General features: G+C 42.2%; 2 protein-coding genes across 2 annotated transcripts; one reads left to right on the forward strand and one right to left on the reverse strand.

Moving 5' to 3' along the window:
* Nucleotides 1–15,465: 15,465 nt before the first annotated feature.
* Nucleotides 15,466–16,392, forward strand: LOC311175156 (olfactory receptor 2T27-like; the record flags this gene model as incomplete). The annotated part of the gene is made up of 1 exon (XM_084240087.1): nucleotides 15,466–16,392. One exon carries the CDS (start codon nucleotides 15,466–15,468, stop codon nucleotides 16,390–16,392), a length of 927 nt encoding a protein of 308 aa, XP_084096213.1.
* Nucleotides 16,393–22,168: 5,776 nt separating this feature from the next.
* Nucleotides 22,169–23,140, reverse strand: LOC311175157 (olfactory receptor 2AK2-like; the record flags this gene model as incomplete). Its single annotated transcript, XM_084240088.1, has 1 exon — nucleotides 22,169–23,140. The coding sequence occupies one exon, from the start codon at nucleotides 23,138–23,140 to the stop codon at nucleotides 22,169–22,171; it is 972 nt and encodes a 323-aa protein (XP_084096214.1).
* Nucleotides 23,141–24,552: the final 1,412 nt, after the last annotated feature.

The raw sequence follows: 24,552 nt of genomic DNA on the forward strand, positions 1-24,552 counted from the left end.
TGTTCAGGCCTGTGCATGAGTGGGGACGTCTGTACATGGGGCAGCCCCACCCACTCCCCTCCTCCCCCCAATTTCATCCTCTCCACCCTGTGTCGGGTGACACAGGGGCAGGTCCTTGTGACTGTAAGATTTTTAGGAGAATGTAGTAGTATATGACTACTGTAAGATATAAGAGAAACTATTCCAGCTAATTTAATGAAAACAAGAAAAAAATCAACTCAAAAAATGTAGCCTAGGGAAAAGGCTTTTTCAGTGGTCTGGAATCCATATTTATATTGACAAAATTAGATTTTACATAGCATTGTTGTTGTGTGGAATTAAAATAAAAACAAGATCACATCCATGATAGATTTCCACAGGTGTCTCTACTTTAGTGTGAAGGTACTAGCAATATCAACATGATAGATCAAAGAACCCTGCTAACCTCCCCAACCACAAAATCGGCACTCTCTGTCCAATAGAAAGTAGGAAAAGGAAAGAAAGAAAATAAAACAAGAACAAACTACAGATCAAGGGGGACACTGCATAGAAAAGAACTATTTCAGGCACCGCACCCTGTGTATGGGAACTGTGGAGAACTGTGCAGGAATCGCTAGAAAGTGAGCAAACAGCTCCAGGCGCCATTAGAGGAAGAAAAGGACTCCTCGGAGAGACCTGCAAATAGCCCAAGGCCAGCTGGTAAGCTTGTGCAGAAATACGATAGAATGCTGGAAAAGCACACGTGTATCGGGCCTGCCCTGGCGGCTCAGGCGGTTGAGTGCAGCACTGTGGAGCTGAACGCAGCCTTTGCAGTGTGGGTTCCATCCTGGCTAGCAGGCGAGGGTCCCACATGAGCACAGACCTCTTCTGTTGTGCCCACTACTCCCCTCAGCAGTGTATTTCGTCAGTCTGCCTGTTCTGCTCCCCACTCTGTCTCTGGTGAATCCTCTCACCCTCCCATGCATCTGGCCTGTACCCTGGTTCTTGTATAAATAAATAAATAAATCTTAAAAAAAAGGTGTATCCCAACTGCCCTGGTCCCCGCGCCCACAACCTAGGTTTGTGGGGAGTTGCAATGGAGCTGTCACTGAAGTGAATGTCCCTCACTGAGTAATCAGAAACCAAGGACCCAGAAACGGGAGTGGGGTGCAAAAGGCATGAAATTTGATGAGCGAACTTGTCCCCATTCTCATTAGTGTGGTGTTGAGTATCTGCTCTTTCATTTTCATCGTCATTTCCTATGTCCACATCTTCTCTGCTGTCAGGAAGATCCCATCCACAGAAAGGAAGGCAAAAGTCTTCTCCACCTGCCTTCCCCACCTGCTGGTTGTGGTGCTGTTTCTCTCCACTGCATGCTTTGCTTCTCTGAAGCCGACCTCAGGGACCCGTCCATGTCTGACCTGGTCATTTATGTTCTGCACGGTGGTGCCCCCCACCGTTAATTCCGTCATATATAGTCTGAGGAACCAAGCCATGAAGTCAGCTGTGGGGAGACTGACGAAGGGGAGACTCACCAAAATGTAATAGAGAAGATGACTTCATGACTCCGTTATGAGAGAAAGATTTTAAAATTTCACATAATACTGTCCTTTATGTTTTTCTAAGTTCATCTAATTTTATTTTAAAATTTAAAAATATATGCTCATTTTTAAATTATATTTAAGATGACTTCATACAGTCTGCTGCTCATATACTCTATTAGCATTGATTGTTCCTCTTTTTAACACTTAGGTGCACTGTGAGATTCCGTGTGTACTGGAGGGAACTTCCAGACACTCTTTGCTGGTCTCCATTTCTGTGCTCCTGGCCGAGAGAGGCAATGGTTTGGTTTCATCTCAGGGGTCAGCAGAAGTTCTCTCACTGGGCAGCATCTCCAGGCTCTTAGGCGGCTTCCCCTTTAATGTCACTGACATTCTCGGTCATGTGGTCAGGGACCTCGGGGAGGATAGAGGACCCTTTACTTGGTGAGTGGGGCCTTCACAGCATAAATAAGGCCTTTGGTCCAAGTTGGGAACTGAGTAGTCACGACCTTCTGTGGACAAAGACCCACACTTGTGACGTGGTGGAGACACTCCTGGAAGCTCTGGTGTGGGTGGGTGCTGCCAGTATTTACCATAAACACACTCAATTCACGGTGGACACCAGAAATAAGAAAGTTAAGTTCATGTGCACTGTAATTACTAAAAAAATTACAAAAATGCATTGGGTGGAAATTTTTGAGAAGCAATAAGAGAACTTAGCAAGTTATGATGCTCTAAACAAATTAATAGCTAGTAGCCCACCTCATATCTAATATTTCCAGACATGTGTTAGGAATGCCATCCACGACCTCACCCCACACTTTACAGGAGTGTTATCCCAATTTATTGCATCACTAGAGTGGGTGGGATGGCAGGACAACGCCCTGGCCTGCCAGGTCATCAAGAGGAACTGTACCTAGTATGTCTGCATTTTTTTACAAACATGTTGAAATGAAAAAACTCATCAGATTGATGTACAATAAAATAATTTTATCATTCAGTGTACATGTAAAGACAATAAAGAATTTGAAGGAGATTTCAATTTGGGAAGTGAAATGCCCCCATGGTTGTCACTTGCTGTCTGGCCTCAGCTCCTCTCCACTGACTGCATCCACCTTTGCTGTCCCCTCTGTGATGTCCTACATTTGAAAATTTCACACCAAAATAATTTATGTTGAAAATGTATTTCCAATTGGATGTCAGACATTTAAGTCATTCTCATAGAGTTCACATTGTGAGGCGGCTAGTCAGGCCTACCTGGCCTCCAGCCCAGGTGAGACCCATGTGGGCACAAAATAAATATGGAGGCAGCCAGGAACGGTTAGAAAATGGCAACATCTCCATCTTTGAAAGTGTGGGATGACAACTTCATACTCTTCTTTTAAGTGATAGGCAATTTTAATTTTTCTGCCAATAAATGACTTTCTTCATATTAATTATTGGTACTGTTATACTTTACAGGTATAAAGTTTTGGGATACAATAAGAATCCAACATATGTATTGAATAACGAACCTGAATAAAAACATTATAAACATTATAAACATTATAAACATTCACTGACTATTCATAGTCATTGTATAGCATAATTAAAATATGTAAGTGAACAAAACATTAAACACCTCAAGTTTTTTTGGAACTTAGGCATTTAAAATTGTTGGACAACATGTTATTATACATTGAGAAATCTAGAGACTCCAAAAATAAAAAAAAACAAATTAAATTAAATTAAAATATGAAGAAGAGAAGTTGATAAAGCAATCCTATATGTAATCACAATATTAAGTACCTAGGAGTAAACCTGAAAGTTGGAAAATTGTAAGACATTCTTAAAATAAATAGGAGATGCTCAAAAAATGGAAAGATAACCCCTTCTCATGTATTGAAGAATCAGCATTACAAAATACCCATCAGACCTAAGGCAATTTATACATTCAATGCAATCCAAATGAACATTTCAATGATATTCTTCAAAGATATGAAACAAATACTATTTAAATATATATAGAACCACAAAAGAAGAGAACCAAAATAATCCTGACAAAAATGAGGAAGAATGGAGGCAGCACATTCCAGACTTAAGTCTATACAATAAAGTTCTAATACTTAAAGCAGCATGGCACTGGGACAAAAACAGACAGGCCGGCCACTGGAATATAACGAGGGCCCAGAATCCCACCCTCATCAGGAGGGACAGTGACTCTATGATAGAGGAGCCAGAGCAGGCACTGGAGCAGGGAAAGTGGGGACATGGTTCTGGGAAAAGCAGACAGACACATGCAGCAGAGTGAGGCAGGTCCTGCCCCACCCCCTACAGAAGAGTAAACTCAAACAGATAAACATCTGTTTCCATGTGTGACATCACCATCGTCATGCAGCAAACCTAAGGATATGACACCATGAGCAGAAACCCTAAAATACTTTTTCCTAAAGATTAAAAACTAATGATCCCATCAAAAGGACTATTCTAATGTAAGTGAACTGACAGGGGCTGGGGTGGAAAAGAACCACAGGATTCACAATTTCAGAGACCAGTAAAATTTCTCTTCCCAAAGGGCTGGTGACCCCCATGTTCACTCACTTCTGCATGATGTCCATTGTCTTTCCACCCACTCCCCCTCCCTGGGCTCCCTCCTGCCTCTCTCCATATCCCTTCCCTCCCACCTCAGGCCTTTCCTCATCCCCCTTATGCCCAACCGCAGGGCCTCTCTGTGAAGGGCACACAGGGGGTGACGGGCGACTGTCCAGCTGTCTAGACAGGGACTCAGGGCACTGTTATGACTGATGGTGCCCAACACAGCGGACACGACAGGTGGGGAATGGAACCTGGACATGAGGATTTCTCTATTCACGTCCATAGAGGTGTGAGCCAGACACAAAATCACATCTACACACTGAGTGTGATAATTACTCGCTAAGACACACTGCAGGACACTCCAATTAACACAGTCAAGTAAACAAGCACTTTCCCTCAGGAGGAAGGTCCCTGAGGGCTGGAATCTGGACCATGTCCAACCCGCGGACACCAGCACCAGAGCTCAAATAGCCCAGCCCTGAGGCCCTGCTCTGTCCATTAGGCGGGACAACATCCTGTGAGTGCTCAGAGGCTCCCCACAAGCCCCGATCATGGAGTGAGAGGCCGGGACACCCTCTGTCCTGCCATGGGGACAACCTCAGGAGAGATACAGGACACGGCAGCGGAAACCACCCCCCAGACTGCAGATATCTGCACAAGCCATTTGCAAGGGAGAATCCACTCACACCTGAAAGTTTTCAAATTCAAGCTTAATTCTAGACTTGAGAATGCGCCCTAGGTAAACTATTCATTTTCTAAATCATGACAACTAATGCTGAAGGTGCCCACATTGCTCAATCCCGAAAAAAACCCTCCGACTTACTTGTAAGAAAAGAATCAGTGCTGCTTCTAGAGTGTTATCAATGCATTTCTTAGTTCTTCTAGCCTCAGAAGATCACAGTCCGCCTGAATAAAGGTTAACTATCTTGACGCCATTGCCTCTATAATCCACACCGATTTACTGTTCCACTGTCAGCCCTCAGAGGGACAGCCCCCAACTGCACCCAGTCCCTGAGGCAAAGTGTGCAGCAGTTACCTCCCCATCCTCCATGACCCAGAAGAAATGGTTACAGCTATCCCACAAGGACATGCAGCCTCCACCTCAGGGATACTGCTTGTCAAGTGGTTCACCTTCAAATATTTGGGTGAAGACTAATTTTTTCCCACTGCTATTTTTATTTTTCCATTTCATTCCTTGACCATCCATGTTTTACATAATTATAAACAGAATACAATTTCATGCTTTTCAGTAGCATCATGAGTATGTTCCATGTTTACCTAATTAAAGCTTTTAACTATGTGTATAACTGTTTTTAAGAGGCAGGCAGTCCTTGAGGTGTTATCATGAAAAAGTAATTCCCCAAGACCTTTCTCCCCTTGTTTTCATTTCCTGTAGTGAAGCTCTGGTGTGGGGTCTACCTCCTCCACAGTAGTAATTAAAATGAGTACCATTGCTATTTGTTGTGGTTGTTTATCTTAGAGTTCTGCTATAGATTTTTCTCCTTGCGAAGGTTCTGGAGCTATTTTGCAGCCCTGACCCATATTTCATTTTTTTAAGATTTTTAATTAATTTATTTAAGCATACAAGAGTGGGGTACAGGCCAGAGGTGCCGAGGGTGAGAGGATTCACCAGAGACAGATTGGGGAGCAGAACAGGCAGAATGACTGAAGTATACTGCTGAGGGGAGCAGTGAGTGAATCAGGAAAGGTCTGCTGTGCCATGTGGGATGCTCCCTCTCGCTGGGGATCGAACTTGTGCTGCAGTGGCTGCAGACAGCTTCATTGGTTGTGTCTTAACCTCTTGCACCACCAGGGAGGCACCCCTGACCCATCTTTCACATCTTCTTATCCTCCATTCCTTCCAAATAATTGTATCACAATTCAGACTAGGTGAAGAGACATGAGTATTTATAACAAAGTATACAGTATTCAGAGCTGATTCAAGAAGTAAGCCAAGGGGTTTCTCTTCACTTGACACTTTTCATTTTACTTCCCACACATCAGGGGCCCTGGTGTTACTGAGGTCTTCTGTCTCCTCAAACGTGGTGGGATTGTGTGCAGGTTGGTTGCACCAGTCTCCACGTGACATTCCTTTATTTCTCTTCTCAGGGCACACCTTCATCTCCCTTCCACACTGAACTTCTTGTTTTGACATTTGTGCCTTTGCACCTTCCTTTTTCTAGTCACCCATTTGCTTTGGTGCAGTACATCCTTCAACAACTTCTTGACATGATTGTATATGTTTTCAGGCCATGCATGACTACAAACTCCTTCCTTCTCTTCTCAAACCATGAGGGATAGTTGATCTGGTTACAGAATCTTAGCCAGAAAATCTTCTCTCAAAAGAGCACCTCTGTCTTAGGAGGGAGTTTCTGGGGTTGGGGAAAAATCCAGGTCTGTGTCTTGGGTGAAAGAGTGTGTCTGAGTGAATATTAATTTTATATGTATATTAACTGTGGTTAGTTATTTGGAAAAAAAACATTTGAAAACAATACTAAAACATTAAAATAAGCACTTTTATTTTATTTCCCACATGGAGAAGTCTTGGGTGTGGTCATCTCAATCTTTAGTAGATAAAAATTGCTGTGTAATGTGCAAATTAGTTTTTTCTTTAAACTGTAGGAGAATCTGGCTGTCAGGTCAAACTCAAGCCCTGTATCTGGAGAGACAAATAAGAAGCATCGGAGCAGCCATCCACTTGTGTCAACATGATCCTTTCCTGCTTCATCTATGTTGCTGAAAATGGCATGAGTTTGTCTTTTTTGTTTGCTGAGCATTATCCATTGTGTAAATACACCTCAACTTTTTGATCTATTCATGTATTTTGGATCATTTGAGTTGTTTCCATATCTGGGTATTGTAAATAGTGCTACAATAAACACAGGAGTGCAAGTTTCCTTTTGAATTAGTATTTTTTTATGTCCTATGTGTAGATTCCTAGGAGAGGAATCACTGGATCACATGGTAGATCCATTTTGTAATGTCTGAGGAGGCTCCACCCAGCTTTCCATAGAGACTGTACCATGCTACATTCCTACCAGGGGGTGTGTAAGAGGGTTCCTTTATATTCACATTCTCTCAGCATTTGTTTCTTTCTTTTTTTTTTTTTAATGTGAGACATCCTCACTGGTATTAGATGGTGTCTCATTGTGGTTTTGAATTGCATTTCCCTGATAACTAGTGATGTTGGAAATTTTTTTCATATGCCTGTTGGCCATTTGCCGTTCTTCTTTGGAGAAGTGTCTTTTTAAAAATATTTTATTTTATTTTATATAATTCTTAAATCATTTTCATTTTTGCACAGTGTATGCATTTTCATTTTGGTTATATTCCCCATACAATTCCCAACCCCCTTATTTTGGCCCTGATCCCTCATCTCACACACCCCCACCCCCATTAGAGTGTCACTGGTTTATAGTTGCTTTTTGGTTTTGATTTTTCTTTATTATAATTTGTCTTTTACCAGACCCACCTCATTTAGGTTTTCTAAATTCCTGCAATGAGTGAGATCATCCGATATTTTTTGTTTTCTTTTGGGCTTATTTTGCTGAGCATTATCCCTTCCAGCTCCATCCAAGTTGCTGCAAATGACAAGAGTTTATCTTTTTTGACTGCTAAGTAATATTCCATTGGGTGTATGCACCACATCTTCTTGATCCAGTCATCTATTTTTGGGCATTTTGGTTGTTTCCATAGCTTCATCATTGTAAACAGTGCTGCTATAAATGTAGGGGTGCAGGTGCCCTTTTGAATTAATGTTTCTGTGTCCTTTGGGTAAATACCTCAGAGTGGAATTGCTGGATCCTATGGAAGCTCCATTTTTAGTAGGTTGAGGAATCTCCACACAGCTCTCCATAGTGGTTGGACTAGTTTGCACTCCCACCAGCAGTGTAGAAGAATTTCTTTTTCTCCACATCCTTGTCAACATTTGTTGTAGCTAGTTTTTTTTTTTTTTAATATGTGCCAGTCATACTGGTGTGAGATGGTATCTCATTGTAGTTTTGCTTTGCATTTCCCTGATTACAAGTGATGTTGAACATTTTTTCGTATGCCTGTTGGCCATTTGCATTTCTTCTTTGGAGAAGTTTCTTTTTAGCTCTTCTGCCCATTTTTTGACTGTATTATTTACTTTGTTTTTGTTGAGTCTCAACAGCAATTTGCAGATTTTTGTGATCAATGCTTTATCATTAGTGTGTGTGCAAAAAGTTTCTCCCAGTCGTTGTTTTTTTTCTTTTTTTTTGGTTATAGTCTCTTTTGCTGTGCAGAATCCCTTTAATTTGATGTAGTCCCAGCTGTTGATCTTTGCCTTCACTATCACTGCTTTGGGTGATGTGTCTGTAAAGAGGTCCATGTCATGTAGTGTTTCACCTATATTTCCTTCTATATATGTTATGATTTCAGGTCTTTTGTCTAGTTCTTTAATCCATTTTGAGTTGGTTTTTGTGCATGGTGTGAGCTAGTAGTCAAGCTTCATTCTTTACATGTAGCGGCCCAGTTTTCCCAGCACCATTTATTGAACAAACTTTGTTTGCTCCAGTACATATTCTTTGCTCATTGGTCAAAGATTGTTGACCATAAATCCGTGGGTTTATTACTGGATTTTCTATTTGGTTCCATTTGTCCTTGTGTCGGTTCTTGTTCCAATACTATGCAGTTTGATTTATTATGGCATTGTGGTATAGATTGAAGTCTGGGAGTGTGATGTGTCCATTCCCTTCTTTATTTTTTTTAGGAGAGTTTTGGCTATTTGGGGTTTTTGTCGGCTCCATATGAATTTCATCAATATTTGTTCTATTTCTTTGAAGAATGTCATTGAAATTTTATTGGAATAGCATTGGATCTGTAAATTGCTTTTGGTAGGATGGCCAAAAGTTAATTCTTCCAATCCATGAGCAGGGAATGTCTTTCCATTTCTTTGTGTCTTCGTCTATTTCATTTAATGGTGTTTTATATTTTTCTTACAGTTTTTCTTTTGAATAAATGTTTGGGTAGTTCCCTAAGAGTGGAATTGCTGGGTAGTTCCATTTTTAGTAGACTGAGGAATCTCCATACAGCTAGCTATAGTTTTTGGACCAGTTTTCCCTCCCACCCACAATATAGGAGAGTTCCTGTTTCACCACATCCTTGCCAAGATTTGTTATTGCTAGTTATTTTGATATGTGCCTCTCTTACTGGTGTAAGGTGGTATCTCATTTTGTTTTTGATTTTCATTTCGATGATTGTAAGGGGTGTTGAAAATTTTTTTTTCATATGCCTGTTGGCCGTGTGCATTTCCTCTTTGGAGAAATGTCTTTTAAGTTCTTCTGTCCATTATTTTTTTAAGATTTATTTATTTATATATACAAGCACTGTGTACAGTCAGAAGTGCAGAGGGTGAGAGAATTCACCAGAGCCAGAGCAGGGAACAGAACAGTCCGACTGATGAAATACACTGCTGAGGGAGCAGCGGGCATGGCAGGAGAGGTCTGCCCACCATGTGGGACCCTCACTGGTGGATGGGGATCGAACTGGTGCTTTAGATGCTGCAGGTAGCTTTGCAGCACAGTGCTCAACCACTGCGCCACCAGGGGAGGCCCTAAAATTTTATCTTTTTGACACTGATTTCTAACTTATTACTTGTGTTCAGAGAATGGGGTCTGCATGAGGCCAAACCTGCAATTTTTTTAAAAAGATTTATTAATTTATACAAGCACTGGGTACAGTCAGAAGTGCAGGAGGGTGAGAGAATTCACCATAGACAGAGTGAGGAGCAGAACAGGCTGACTAACGAAGTACACTGCTGAGGGGAGCAGCGGGCATGGCAGGAGAGGTCTGCGTGCCATATGGGACCCTTGCTGGTGGCCGGGGATCAAACTGGCGCTGCAGAGGCTGCGGGCAGCTTCACAGCCCAGTGCTCAACTGCTGCGCCACCTGGGGAGGCCCTCTTCTGTCCATTTCTTGACTGGATTGTTCACTTCGTTTTTGCTGATCTGTGCCCCACTCTCTTTCCAGAATGTGACTGTTATATGGAAACTTTAGAATTCTAGTTCCATGCCTCATTTCCCTTTTCACCCCCCTTTATCTGGCCCACCATCTCTCAGAATGCAAGGATTCTTTTGGAATCCCTGGCATCCTACTATCAGGTATTTGGTGATTTTGTTCTGATCGCTGGTGGCCTCAGATATCTTTCCTAGAATCCTTCCAGAACTGCTTTTTCCCATAGGTCTCTAGGTAATGAGGGGGGGGGGTGGGTTGTGATAGAGTGGAGTGCCTCAATGGCGTGGGGGTACCTTGTCTGCCATGTGCCCCATTGTTGTGGGGATCCCATGCCTCACCTCCAATTTTGTGCCCAGGTTCTCAGTTACAAAGCCCTCAGATCTGGAGTGTGGATGATAGCACAGTTCAGTGCCTGCATATATGGTGCCTTTTGCATGCCAATCCTGTGCCTGGGCACTTGGTTTTTGATTACCCCGTGAGGGTCATTCACCTCAGTGAAGGCTCCCTTGCATTTTCCCTCTGTAGCAGGTGCGGGAACCTGGTCAGCCTCCACCTGCATATGCTTTCTGAGCACAAGCATTTGTGCACAAGCTTACCAGCTGGCCTTTGTCTATTTGCAGGTCTCTTCGTGGAATCCCTATCTTCTTCTAATGGCACCGAGTTTTTGAATTCCCCAGTGCCGTTTGCTCACCTCTGTAGCGGTTCCTGCCCGTGTCCCCACATTACCTGCTCACGGGGTGTAGTGTGTGCAGTAGTTCCTTTCCACTCACTATCCTGCTTGATCTCTAATTTGTTCTTGTTTTTTTCCTCCTTTCTGTTTGTCGAAGTGTGCCTGCTTTGTGGGTGGAGGAGGGTACCAGGGTTCTGATTTCATTGAGATTTTATTGGAATTGCATTGAATCTGTAAATTGGTTTTAGTAGGATGACCATTTTTATGATGTTAATTCTTCCAATTCATGAGGAGAGAGTATCTTTCCATTTCTTTGTGTCTTCTATTTCTTTTACCATGATTTTGTAGTTTTCCTTGTATAGATCTTTCACCACCTTTGTTAGCTTTATTTATATGTATTTAATTTTTGTGGGTACATTGTAAATGGGATGATTTTCTTAATTTCTTCCTCTTGAGATTGATTGTTTGCATACAGGAAGGCTACTAATTTTTGTATATTGATTTTGTAATTTGGTACTTTACTAAACACATATATTGTTTTAGTTTTTCTGTGGATTTTTAAAGGACTCTATCTCTATAATATCATATTATCTGTGTAAGATTATAGTTTCACTTCTTTTCCCATTTGGATTCCTTTCATGTCTCTGTCTTGCCTGATTGCCTTTGATATCATCCCATACTTCTTGACTCTTAATTAAATTTCCCCAGTCTCCCCTTTTTTGCTCTGTTTGGGAAAACTTGTATTGACAAATATTAATGGTGGTTGATTATTTTCTCAGTTGTTGAGTTGACTGATTATCCCATCAAAGTCTTCTTTATTTCTATTATTTTTTCTCAAATAAAAATTTTATCTCTCCTTCCCTTTTATTATACATTTTATTCCTCTTACTAGTGACAATGATGTGTTTCATCTTTGTTCAACTGTGTATTATAGTATTTTTCACTTGAAGCATTTTTTTAAAAAGTGGAACTCATGTTGATTTACATCTTCCATCTGTTTACTTGCAGTGATATCATGGTTTTATTGTGTAATATATCAGTTGGATTCATGAGCATAGTATTTGTGGTTGCTTTAATTTCTTCTGTGATAATTGCAAATCTGTATACTCTCTGCCTCTGCTTCTATTGCTAATGGCCACCTTTGTAATTTTCTGTTAAATGAGAGACATGATTTGTTGGTAATAGAGACTGAGCTAAGACTTTTATTGTGATATGTTGTGTAATCTAAAAGAAGTTCAGCTGGGTTTTAAGTTTCCATAGTTTTTGCTGTCCCCAAGTTCAAACACATGTAGTGCCCACACATGTGTCCCTGCTTCTTTTTGTGTTTCTATAGGAACTCGTCATTAGATATCTTCCTTGTTTGGCATATAATACACTGTTTTATACTAGAGCTCTATATCTGTAGTGATGTGGTATGTATGTGGAGTTGAGCCTATGATTTAGGTATAATGTTAGGCATGCATAGGGCATGTGTCCCCAAGAGTGACCTTCAAAATTGCATTGTAGCCTTCCCTGTTTCTGAGGTGAATGAGCAAAGTGTGTTGAGCAGTTGTTGGGGAAATACCCTTCTGTCATCTGGGCTAAGGCTCAGGGAAAGACTATTCTCCCAAAGTGTTTGCTTTTGCTTCAATGAGAATGCTCTTGGTTATTTCACACAGCCAGGAGGGAAACTGTCATCCCTCTTCATCTTGAGGACCTGGTGTGGATCCTGGTCCTAATCCATATGAATGTGGTTCACACCACCAGCCAAGCACCTTCATCCCAAAGACTGCCATCACAGGAGTTTTCACTTTCAATTGGCCCACCTTCAACTTGCAGAATTTCAAACCTATCTTGTGTGAATGGCCAAAAATCATAATAATATTCCTACAACATATAAGTTAAGGAGTGATTAAAAGTGATTTTTAATTAGTTAGTGGTGTTTATAAGTAGTTTGTTTTTCACACAACCAGCAAGTAGTTAATGTATCTTTGCTTTGAAATTGATATTTGCTGTAAGTTTTGAACACACATCACTTCAGCAAAGTGTATTTCCTGAGGGACAGACTGCACATACTTGTGAGATAGTTGTAACTATTTCTTCAGGGCCATAAAGAACAGGGATATAATTGCTACAGTCTTTACCTGAGGGACCAAGCTGTGGTTGGGGACAGTCACTTTGATGGATGTTTGTGCAACAGTAAATTGACCCTGGCCTCTTGAAGCAATGGTTTCAAGGTATTTAATCTGTGTGTTCAGGTGCACTGTGTGTCTCACAGTGGAAGAAGCAAGACATGTATGGGCAGCATTGCATAAGCATCGTTCATTTTGTTCCTATGAGTAAGTAGGAGCATGTTTCTCTGGAAGAGAAGTTTGCTATGTTTCCTTAAGTTGCCTATTATATGATGCTGTTCTCTAGCATATAATGGACCAACTAAGACAATCCCATCCATTTAAAATCAATGGCACATCTGTCAATAATATTAAATATATTAATATTAAAAATATTAGCAAGTTTTTTTTTTCCATCCAAGTAAGCAGTTTAGTTATGTTGGAACTGACATTTATGTACTAGTACCACAGGAAAGGCAATTTCTGATTCTGAGTTGATAATCACGTTTCCTTTTATTTTCAAATAGGTTCAATTTGTCACTGTCAGTCTTCAGGCCAGTGGTCAGTTCTATGCAAGAAAGAGGGGTGAAGTGTAGAAATACCAGCTGTCTCTCCTCTCTGGTGTTCAAAGCCTTTCCTGAAAGACTTTTTGAAAACCAGAGGGAATGAATTGTTGCAAATGTGTAATTAAATTCTTTTTCAGATACATGAGCAGTCACTTAAGTAAAAGTATATGACATTTCCCATGGTCTACTCTCAATAGACACCATTGGTTGATTTCAGTTGTTCATGTCCTTTATTCTAAAGGGATAGAATTCTCAGTTTGGAAGTTGACTACAAATTATTTTTTCCTGTGTGTTTTTATGTACTTTTGCATATGCATGCATAGAATGTTTTCTGAGCTTCTGTAAGCACCACAATTTAAATACAAATACAAATACTGGTCATGAAATTATCTTTGACCATTTTGCATTGTTGGCATTGATGCATGCCGCTCAGGAAAGCTTTGAGGAGCACCTGTTGTGCAATTTTGGGAGCCATCAAAAAGTATTTAGGAAAAAGTGTAATGTTAAATTCCTTGTAAATATTTATTTTATTTCAATAATCCCATAAAATATTATTTCAAATGGAACCATTGTTTAGCTCTCTCTGGAATTGAGAATTAAGTGGCAGCTCTGTTTTCTTAGAGATAAGGATCATGTAAAGCCCTATGAATGTCTTCTCTGGGAATCACCAGCTTGCATAGCCCTCCTTGTGATACACACTGTGCTGTTACATTTACCTTAGAATTTAGAGCTGAGGAACAGGGAATTTTGTATACAGTGCGGTAGTGAAGACCCTAGACCTATCGCTTTGTCTGGTACACTGGGTATGAAAACAATACTTGAGTTTTTGAAGCCTCCATGTGCTATTTTACTTATAATAATATTGAATCCATGAACTTCAGCACAGGGACTGTTGCGTGTTCATGCAAGGATCCCCCCATATTCAACCTTTGCCCCACACCAGGACCCACTGAGCTCCGTATCATCTCTCTGTAGGACTGATGTGTGGGGAAGGATGGCAGATCCTTGTTGCTGTGTGACAGAGAAGCTAGTGGCAGGCACCTGACAGCAGGATTCAAGTGTTGTCAGCAGAACTGACTACACTCAATAGCTGCTCTTGCTATTAGTTAATACAATGACATTTTTGTATGAAGAATTTTTATATCTTATTTTTACTTTAGTTCATGAAAGTTCTTCATTTGCATCCTATCCAAGAGAAAAGTAGCTTAGATGAATGTAAAAATATGAACATTTTTCATTCATCACGGAACTGATGCCCAAAAAAAAATCTCAATAAATGTGCTTTTTATTGCCCTTGTCACTGCAGATGTTGCTTTAAGTTCATGTTTGAAGACGAACAAGAAGGAAAGAAAAGAGGAGAAGGGAAATCCCTGGGGATCTTATAGTCCTGAGTTTGCTGCTGCTCCCCATCTTCAGGGCAGTGAGTCCACTTTGCTTCTTGCACAGAAGTGCATTTCCACATGTGCCTGTTCCCTCCAGGCAGGACTCTGTGCCAACTGCTGCCCTTGGACTCTCTTCCTTTCCAGAGTCACTGTGTCCAGGTCTGCATGCTTGAGTCCTCCGTACTATCCTCTCCAGGCAGCTTGCTTGATTGACTGGATCCACAGACTCAGTATAACTGTGCAGCTTCTGGCAAAAGTCCTGTTTAATTACATGTATGTTTAATGAATCCCCAGAGAAAAATTATTTCCGTTTTATTACAAGGGAGTTGTGGAGTTAATTGGAAATTTTTGTGAAAAGATTTAATTGATGAAAGCTTTATTGTGACCTTGAAATTTTCTTTGTCTTTTCCACACATGCTTTATCCCCCTGATGAGTAAGGAACTGAATCAAATATTGACTTGTGCATTTCAGTGTATATTTAGGGTAGAGGCAGCTTGATTGTAATTTCTTGAGAATTTCAATTTCTAGAAAACTTTTCATAAGAAAGATGTCCTTAAACTATCTATTACTAAGCTATGAAGAGTAGGGACATAAATGGACAAGAGATATCAGAAAGCTAGGCATGATTTAATTTGGAAAAAATTTTATGGGCTGTGAACATAACAATTCTGAAGAAATCTCCAAAGTTGCAAGTTAGGAATACAAGTATGGCATGGCTGAGCAACCAGACTTCAGGCAGTGATTTCATCCTCCTGGATCTGTTCCACAGCACCCAAGTGCCTTGGGTCCTCTTCACACTCACCCTGCTCGATTTCCTGGTGGCCCTATTTGGCAACACCATAATAATATTGCTCATCTGGGCTGACCCTCTTCTCCACACCCCCATGTACTTTCTGCTCAGCCAACTGTCCCTCTTGGATGTCCTCTGCATCTCAGCATTAGTACCCAAAATGGCGGTGGACTTCCTGTCCGGGGATCATCGCATCTCTTTCGTTGGGTGTGGCTTCCAGATGTTCCTCTTCTATCTCCTTGCTGGCTCAGAATGCCTGCTGCTGGCGGTCATGGCTTATGACCGCTATGTGGCCATCTGCCAGCCTCTGCGCTATCCCATCCTCATGCGCCCCAAGGTCTGTGTGCTCCTCTTGCTTGTGACCTGGCTGGGTGCTCTGATCAATGCCTTGATGCAAGTGGCCTATAGTCTGTCACTCCCTTACTGTGCCTCCAGGGAAATACATCATTTCTTCTGTGAGATGCCAGCACTCCTGAAGGTGGCCTGTGCTGACACTTCCCAATATGAAAAGGGTGCTTATGTCACTGCTGTGATTTTTTACATCCCTCCCATCTCTGCGATCGTGGGCTCCTATGGAAGGATACTGTCCACTGTTCTGGGCATGGGATCAGGCCAGGGACTCAGGAAAACTTTGGCTACTTGCTCGTCCCACATGACTGTGGTGTTGCTCTTCTATGGGGCTGCCACTGCCAAGTATATTGTGCCAAAGTCCTACCGCTCCCCCGAGCAGGAAGAAGTGGTCTCTGTGTTCTACACCATCATAACGCCCATGCTCAACCCCCTCATCTACAGCCTGCGGAATAAGGACGTCACTAGAGCTTTTCGGAAGGTTTTCAGAATGTGAGGCATTGGAGTTTGCTTGTGTCTACTGTAAACCCATAATAGCATTGTCATTTGCTGTAAATGTGAATAGAATATGTATTTATACCTTAGTTACATTTAGTATGGAAAACAATTATGTTGAGAAATTGAGTTCAAAAACATATAATTTTGTACTGAATAAAATGTAATATTAAAAAAAAAACATGTCTACCTTCTGTAGTCAATGATAACATATATTGGAATCTTCATTATTCATTGGCAGTTACAATATATTTCTTCTTTGTAATTGTCTTATTTATTGTATTTTCAACATGTGTGTGCTCAGAAACATGAACCGTGATGCCTGTAAGCAGTTGCCTGTACTGAGCGTGTAGATGTATCATCACAGTGATGGATATTCTAAAGTATTTATTCTTTCTATATTTACAGACATTTCCTCAAAAGATGCTTTCTCTCAAACCTGGATTGAAAATTTAGAGTGAAACTGTTACTCTATTATATGTGTTGGTATACATTGTTTTATGTCTGGAATGTTTATTTTCCAGACCTAAACTCTAAACTGACACAAAATATTGCATGACTTTAGGATGTGACATGTAGACACTCAACTACACGTTCTAATGACCACAGTGCAGTCACCATCCCACCCATGCAGACATAACTGTTAGGATGTAGCCTCTTGACCTCGCCTATTTCACAACCCCACTTCCATCTGCTCACCCCCCTTTTTCTCTCTGTCTACTTTAGTTTTCTTTGTCAATTTCCTTTCAATGAGATCATGGGTATTTGTCTTTTCCTGTTTACCCATTTCCTTGGCATTTTTTCTTTGCAGGCTCACCCGCTCTGTGGCATATGATGACACTCAGGTTTTTTTAATAAAATGTTTGAAGGTTTTCCACTATACTGCTACCATCCTACGTACACGCGCACACACAAGTGCACATAAGTGTATACACACACTCACCCCACCCCCTGTCCAATCATGCATCACTGGAATCTTAGTCTAGTCCCCATGTGGTGATGGTGTCATTGATTCTGGAACCAGCCACCTCAGAGACGGGAGCGGCAGCAGCGGGGCTAGACTCTCCTCCTGCTGCTCCAGCACAAGCCAGTCCTAACAATGGCTCTCCAGGGCCCAGCAACCGCCCTTTTGTGGGTATTTCCTGGTTTGTGGGTTGGGACAGTCAGGCGTGAGCTGTGAGCTGACTGGTGCTAAATGGTCCAGTAGCCACAGGATTGAAAAATGGTTCAAACAGACTTGTGGGTGGTGCCCCCTGAGAGAGGACAGAAGCAGGGTTGGTGGGGGCTGTAGTGTGATGGTTCTAGGCTGAGGAAAGGAGAACCAGGAGCTGCAGAGGATAGAAGAGAAGAACCCAACAGGGACCTCGGAGGAGGGAAGAGAAGCCGAAGACCTTCGCAGAGATGGGGCCTTGGGCCTGTGTCTCCCTGGCCTGAAGGGAGCACCAAAGGCCCCAGGCGGGGCTGGTGTGTCAATGAGCTGCTTGTCTTTGGCGTCATCCAAGCTCTCACAGAGAACTGTGGACACTGGGTGTCTCTGACACAGCCTCTGGGACAGTACTAACCATCACTAATGGCCAGCGCTGTCCATCCCTCCTGTTGGCCAGTGGTGACCATCCCTGTTGACCAGTGTGGTCCAGCTCTGATTCCATGTACCTGAAACTCTGCCTGTACTTCTGGAAGGTGCCATCTTCAGGAGGAGGTGCCACTATGGACACAACAAGCTCTTTGTTCCTCTGTTTGTATAGAAACCCTGTGGTGATGGTTCCCAGAGCCTGAGGTCTCTTGGAATCATGCACACAGGTGAGAACCCACGGTGGCCCGTGCTCTCATGGGGCATTGCCCTTGATTGGCTCTAGCCCACAGGCCCCTGTTGTTGGGTGTGTGTTGCTCTTGCCCTTGGTTTTGGCTTTTTGGTGCTCTTTGGTGGCTCCCTTGTCAGGACACCGGGTGGGTGGGTGGTGGTTCTGGCCCTTCTGGGCTGTCCCATGTGCCTGCCCTGTGTGCTCCTGTGTGTGGGGGGATGGGTGTCCTCATGGCTTTATGAATGGGTGCTTTTTCTCTGCCGGATCAATGCCCGAAGGTGGAACTGCTGATACGTAGTGGGTTTCCTCAGTGTTGAGGGGCCCCCAAAGGCTTTGTAGTCCCTGCATTCCCAGTCTCAGTGCTGGGCAGGTCCCTTCTCTTCACTTCTTGCCAACACGTGTTTCTCATCCATTTGAAACTGTACCCCCTTATCCACTGTTTTACACCAGGGGGTGCCTGACACGCAGATGGCACCAAAGCTACACAGACTGTATTTTCTTGTACACATGCATGACTGTGTTAATATTACTTTATATATTAGTACATTAGGGCCTTCCTGGTGGTGCAAGGAGTTAAGCACCACACTATGAAGCAATCCACAGCCTCTGCATCATGAGTTCGATCCCAGCTAGCCAGGGAGAATCCCACATGGTGAGGCAGACCTCTCCTGTTGCACCCACTGCTCCCCTCAGCAGTGTATTTCACTGTCTGCCTATTCTGTTTCCCACTCTGTCTCTGGTGGATCCTCTGACCCCCCTGCATCTCTGGCATGTACCCTAGCTCTTCTATGCATAAATAAATAAATCTTTAAAAATAAATTAGTACTTTATAAATGAGTAAGAGTTAAATCCTAATGAACTTGAACAATCACAGCTATATAGTGTAGCCTCAGCTCATGACAAAATGTCTACCTTGAGGTAACACTTCCATTGTGTGATTAACCTTCACCTGACAACTGAATATTCCAGCATTGCTGTTTGTGCCTGTTGTCTGCCTGTGTGTCTTCCTCTGAGTGGCTGCTTATCTCTTTTCTTGTTTTCATTGACTTGTCTTCTCTTTGTGTGGTTGTGTGAGCTCTTCATAGAGCTTGGATGTTAGCCCCCTGTCAGATGTGTGATATGGAAATTATTTTTCCCACTTGGTAGGGGGCCTTTCATTTTATCAATAGTTTCTTTTCTTCTCCTGTCTGGAAGCATTTTAGTAGATGTGATCCCTTTTTAATTTTTGCTTTTGTTGCCCTGCCTTTTGGATTTGAGCCCTGAAACACATCTCTAAGGCCTATGACAAAGAGCATATCATCGAGGCAGTTTTTGTTTTTTTGTCTTTCAGCAATCTTTAATCCATTTTAAATTCGTGTCTGTGTGTTAGGTAGCTGTCTGGGTCGTGTCGTGATTTTGCGTGTGGCTGTGCCTTTTCCCAGGACCATTTTTGAAGAGACTCCTCTGCTTCCTTGTTTGCTTTTGACTCTCTGGTCATCAGTTAGTTTTCCTTCCCCTGTGGTTTTTTTTTCTGGTCACTCAACTCTCTTCTATTTGTCTGTTTAGCAACTGCATTATATGTAATATCTGAAAACTGGACAAAAGTCAAGTATACGTGGACAAAACATGTTACAGTCTTAAAATAGAATGCTATTTAATAGCAAAGGAGAATGGGCCCCAGCTACAGCCAGCTATATTCATGTGAAAAATGTCGAGTAGCTCAAATTATTTCTGAGAATGATGGCCTATAGTAAGATGGTTTTCATATAGTTCAAACAGTAAATGCAAGTAGTTGATAATTTTGTATGATTATATTTGGAGATCTTATAAACATTCCCAGAGAATAATATATCAAAATTTAAAATTAATGGAGAATTAGGGGGCTAGATATGTAGTGGTTCTAAAGAGACAAAGTTTGGGCCTCTCTGGTGGCACAGTGGTTGAGCACTGGGCTGCAAAGCTGCGTGTAGCCTCAGCAGCACCGGTTCGATCCCCAGCCACTGGGCTAAGGTCCCACATGGTGTGCAGACCTCGAATCCATCCCACTGCTCCCCTCAACAGTGTATTTCATCAGTCTGCCTGTTCTATTCCCTGCTGTGGCTCTGGTGAATCCTCTTACCCTCCCGTGCTTCTGACTGTACCCAGTGCTTGTTTAAATAAATCTTAAAAAAAAATAAAGAGACAAGTTTTTTTTTTAAAGATTTATTTATTTATGCACACAAGAGGTGGGGTGTAGGTTAAAGGTGTGGGGGATGGAGAGGATCCACCAGAGACAGAGTGGGGAGCAGAACAGACCGTTTGACTGGCATACACTGCTGAGGGGAGCAGCAGGCAGGTGAACCAGGAGAGGTCTGCTCTGCCATGTGGGTAACTTCCCGGCCAGGGATGGAACTCGTGCTGCAGGGGCTGCAGACAGCTTCATCGTGCTGAGACTTAGCCCCTGCACCATCAGGGAGGCCCAGAGACATGATTTTTATTGCATTGGTTCTTGGTGTGACTGGTTTTCTTGGTAGTTCACATTACATTATAAACCAGTCAGCTAAGTCAAGTAAGACATTTGTGGACCAATAATTGTACTGTGTTCAACCACAAATGAAATTTTAGATGCAATTATAAATTGTTATTAAAGCTGTTGACATTCATTGCAAAGATATCAAAGAACCTTTGAAAGGTTTCACAGAAAATATATTCTTCCTCCCTCTCTCATGGTCTAGTCACAGTGGTACACCAGAGTTGTTTATTAACTGACAGATTATATTCAATTTTAAGTTTCACATCTGATATTTTAACAAGATGTTTAGTAAGTGCTGAGACTTAACCCCTGCGCCACCAGGGAGGCCCCTACTGCCGAGTATCACTGTGATTATGTTGTAGTTCATTTCTGGGTCCAGTCCATCTTCTCCTTGCCAGCAGCCTGCATGCTTACCACTTAGCACCTCCCTCAGCAGGATGTTCTCATCACTTGTTTCCAGAACACTCATTACCACATTTCCATTGAATTAATTTTTAATTCCCTGGCCTTCCTGGTGGCGCAGCGGTTGAGTGCTGGGTTGTGAAGCTGCCCGCGGCCTCTGTGGTGCTGGTTCAATCCCCAGCTGCTCCCCAGCCACTGCAGGAGGGTCCCACATGGTGCGCACACCTCTCCTGCCGCCTGCTGCTCCCCTCAGCAGTGTACTTCGGTCCTTCTGCCTGCTCTGCTCCCCACTCTGGCTCTGGTGAATTCTCTCACCCTCCCGCACTTCTGACTGTACCCAGTGCATGTATAAACAAACAAACAAACAAACAAATAAATAAATAAAACATGCCTCTATAAAAAAAGAAAAAAAAAAGAAATAATTTTTCATTCCCTTTAGCCTTTTACCGAATCCCACCTCTTAGCCTTTTCTAGAAAATTTTATATAAAACTGCAAATTCCCTATCACAAATCCCTGTCTTATTATTACTGCAGTTATTACTTTTTTATATACTGTTAACTTTGCTACTTACTTAATATCTCCCCTTGTGGAAGTATAAAGCTCCAGAGATCAGAGATTTTAGTCAGTTTTTATCTTTGACTTCTCTAACATCAGAAGTTTCGGTAAAAAGGACACACACATAGTTGACACGTTAAAAAGCTTGGTGAGTAAAGAAATGAAATGGTGGATTGTTGCTTTTCTCTATATTACTTTTTGGTCATGTGTGGATTTTACTAGTGTTCTGCATGGGCGTGAACTGTATTACTTTTCCATGGTGTGTCAGATTCTGAAAAGCACTTCAAAACATTTATGATATGGGAATGTTGAGTGGATTGGGTTGGATTCTTTTGTTTCAGAGATTGAACAAGTTTGGCAATCATACTGTTCCTCTATTTTGTATATGGAAAATCTATCTAGTCCTAACAATGATACCTTAGTTACTTCTGAAGTCAGGAGGAATCAAAGGCTTGCCAATTTATTTAATAAGCATTTATTAGCATTTCTATCAGAATTCTAGGCACAGCTCTCATGTTGTTCAGCCTCAGTAAGGGAGGGTTCCAAAGGTCATATTTGATGTGCAAACACACATTGTCATAACCGTCTCCTCATGGCCCCCTATCACCTCTTTATTCCTTAGACTGTAAATAAAAGGGTTGAGAAGAGGGGTGATGATGGTATAAAACACAGCCACCACTTTATCCTGCTCGGGGGACCGCAGGGATTGTGGCCTCGTGTAGGTGGAGAGAGAGGTCATGTAGAATAGGCTTGCCACAATCAGGTGTGAGGAGCAAGTGGAGACAGCTTTTTTCTGCCCTTGACCACTCATTCGGAACACCACAATAAGCACACGGGTGTGGGAAGCCAGAATGGCCAAGAATGGTATCAGCAGGATAACAATCCCACTGCGGAGGACTGTGTACTCATACTGGGCCGTGTCTTGACACACCAGTGGTAACAGAGATGGGACTTCACAGAAAAAGTGGTTAATGAGTTGAGAGCTACAGAATGGAAGTTGAAACACATAGAGCGTGTGTATGAAACCATTGATAGAACTGCTAGTCCATGCACACGAGACCATGAGCCAGCAGATCCTCCTGGTCATGAGAACGGGGTAATGCAGTGGGTGGCAGATGGCTACATACCAGTCGTAAGACATGAGACCAAGAAGTAGGGCCTCGGTTCCGCCAATAGCCAAGAACACAAAGGTTTGAATCTCACAGCCTAAAAAAGTAATGTTCATACTCTTGGTCAGGAAATTGACTGCCATCTTGGGCACCATGGTGTACAGCATGATGTACAGCACGTTGATGCAGGAGAGCTGGCTGAGCAGGAAGTACATAGGGGTGTGGAGCCCACTGTCCAGCTGGATGAGGAGGATCAATATGATATTGGATGTCAGAGATGCTGTAAAGAGGACAGCAATGGCAGCAAAGAGGAAAGTGTCCATCCGGCCATGCTGGAAAAGACCGAGGAGTAGAAAATCCATCCCAACACTTAGATTTTCTGCCTTCATGACTTAACACGGAATATCAAGGTTCATAAAATCTGCAGGTCCATGAAACAGCTCTGATTGCCTCCTAAGGAAAACCAAATGATGATTATAAATGATGTAATAATCTTAGGTGAATATAGTTCCCTCCATTTAACACACTGTAACTAGCAATAAAATATAATTGGTAGCTCTGTGCACAGGTGTTTGAGGGAGGCTCAATTCCGTGGGATTCAATAACCACACCATATTAAAAAGGAAAAGGATTTATTGTGAGCAACAGAGGCGATGCACAAGCAAAATTATAAACAGTGCCCCAAACCCGACCAAACTGATAACCATGAATACATACTGTACAGTTTCCTCAGAAATCAGCATCACGGAGGCAAAGAATCAGCACTCCGGAAACAGCATCATGGAGGCAAAAAGCAGCACTCCGGAGAACAACACCACGGAGGCAGAGGCAGCACTCCGGGGAACAGCACGGGAGATGTATCCAAGTCCAGCAGCTGTGACAGCTAGGTGACCACTGTGTTTTTATATCCCAAGGTCGGATATGGCCAGTATCCAAACCCTAGGGATTCATGGTGGGATGGTCACATTCCTGCACACGATGCCCCAGACTTACATAACCAACCCATTTCTTGGTGGTCCCGGACATCGCGAACAGTTACACAACCAGCCCTATCTTTTGGCTCTCGGTCCGGGCGCTGGCCAGGCTCCCTGACCTGGGGGCCAAAAGTTGGTCGCTCGTTCTCCAATGTTCCCGGCAAAACAACATTAACACTTTATTTCCCTACACACACTCAATCCTATCTGTTGAACTATAGACACTTGAGAAATGATGACATTAAAATAAATATTATTACTGACCATGGGATGAAGTTATAATTTGAAAAGGAAAAACAGACATTGAGATGATTTTATACAAATATTTTTTCCCTTCAAAATATCTTGCAAGTGCTCGATTGGGGCTGTTTTCTCCCAAGAAAAATGTTGCATACTTCACTCACGTGAACAGTACAGGTTTGCTTGACAGATTTGGTGGATTATCTTATAAATTTGATGTTTCTTCATGTATTTGTCTATATTGACTTTATATTGCCTACAAATTGGCAAAAGTTATATTAATTACAGAGAAGGAATATTCCAGATCTTATGGCTTCATTAGCATTGTTCTTTTCTGTGCATGTACAAGGGATACAGTGAATTGAAATAAAGAAGCATGACGATGTTAGGGAAAGCTGGAGGATGAATCATTAAAAGATAAATGGAAGCTTGCTAATTAATCTGACGCGGGAGTCTGTTTAGTGGTTGTCCATGCTAGGAAATTAGTTTTTTCCCCTTTTTGGACACGGATTTGACCTCTGCATATTTCCAGAGCAAATAACATCTTACTAACTAAAAATGTTTCATGAAATGACGTGAAAGTGTAT

This window comes from Talpa europaea (genome assembly GCF_964194135.1).
Source record: "Talpa europaea genome assembly, chromosome: 8".
Classification (NCBI taxonomy): domain Eukaryota; kingdom Metazoa; phylum Chordata; class Mammalia; order Eulipotyphla; family Talpidae; genus Talpa; species Talpa europaea.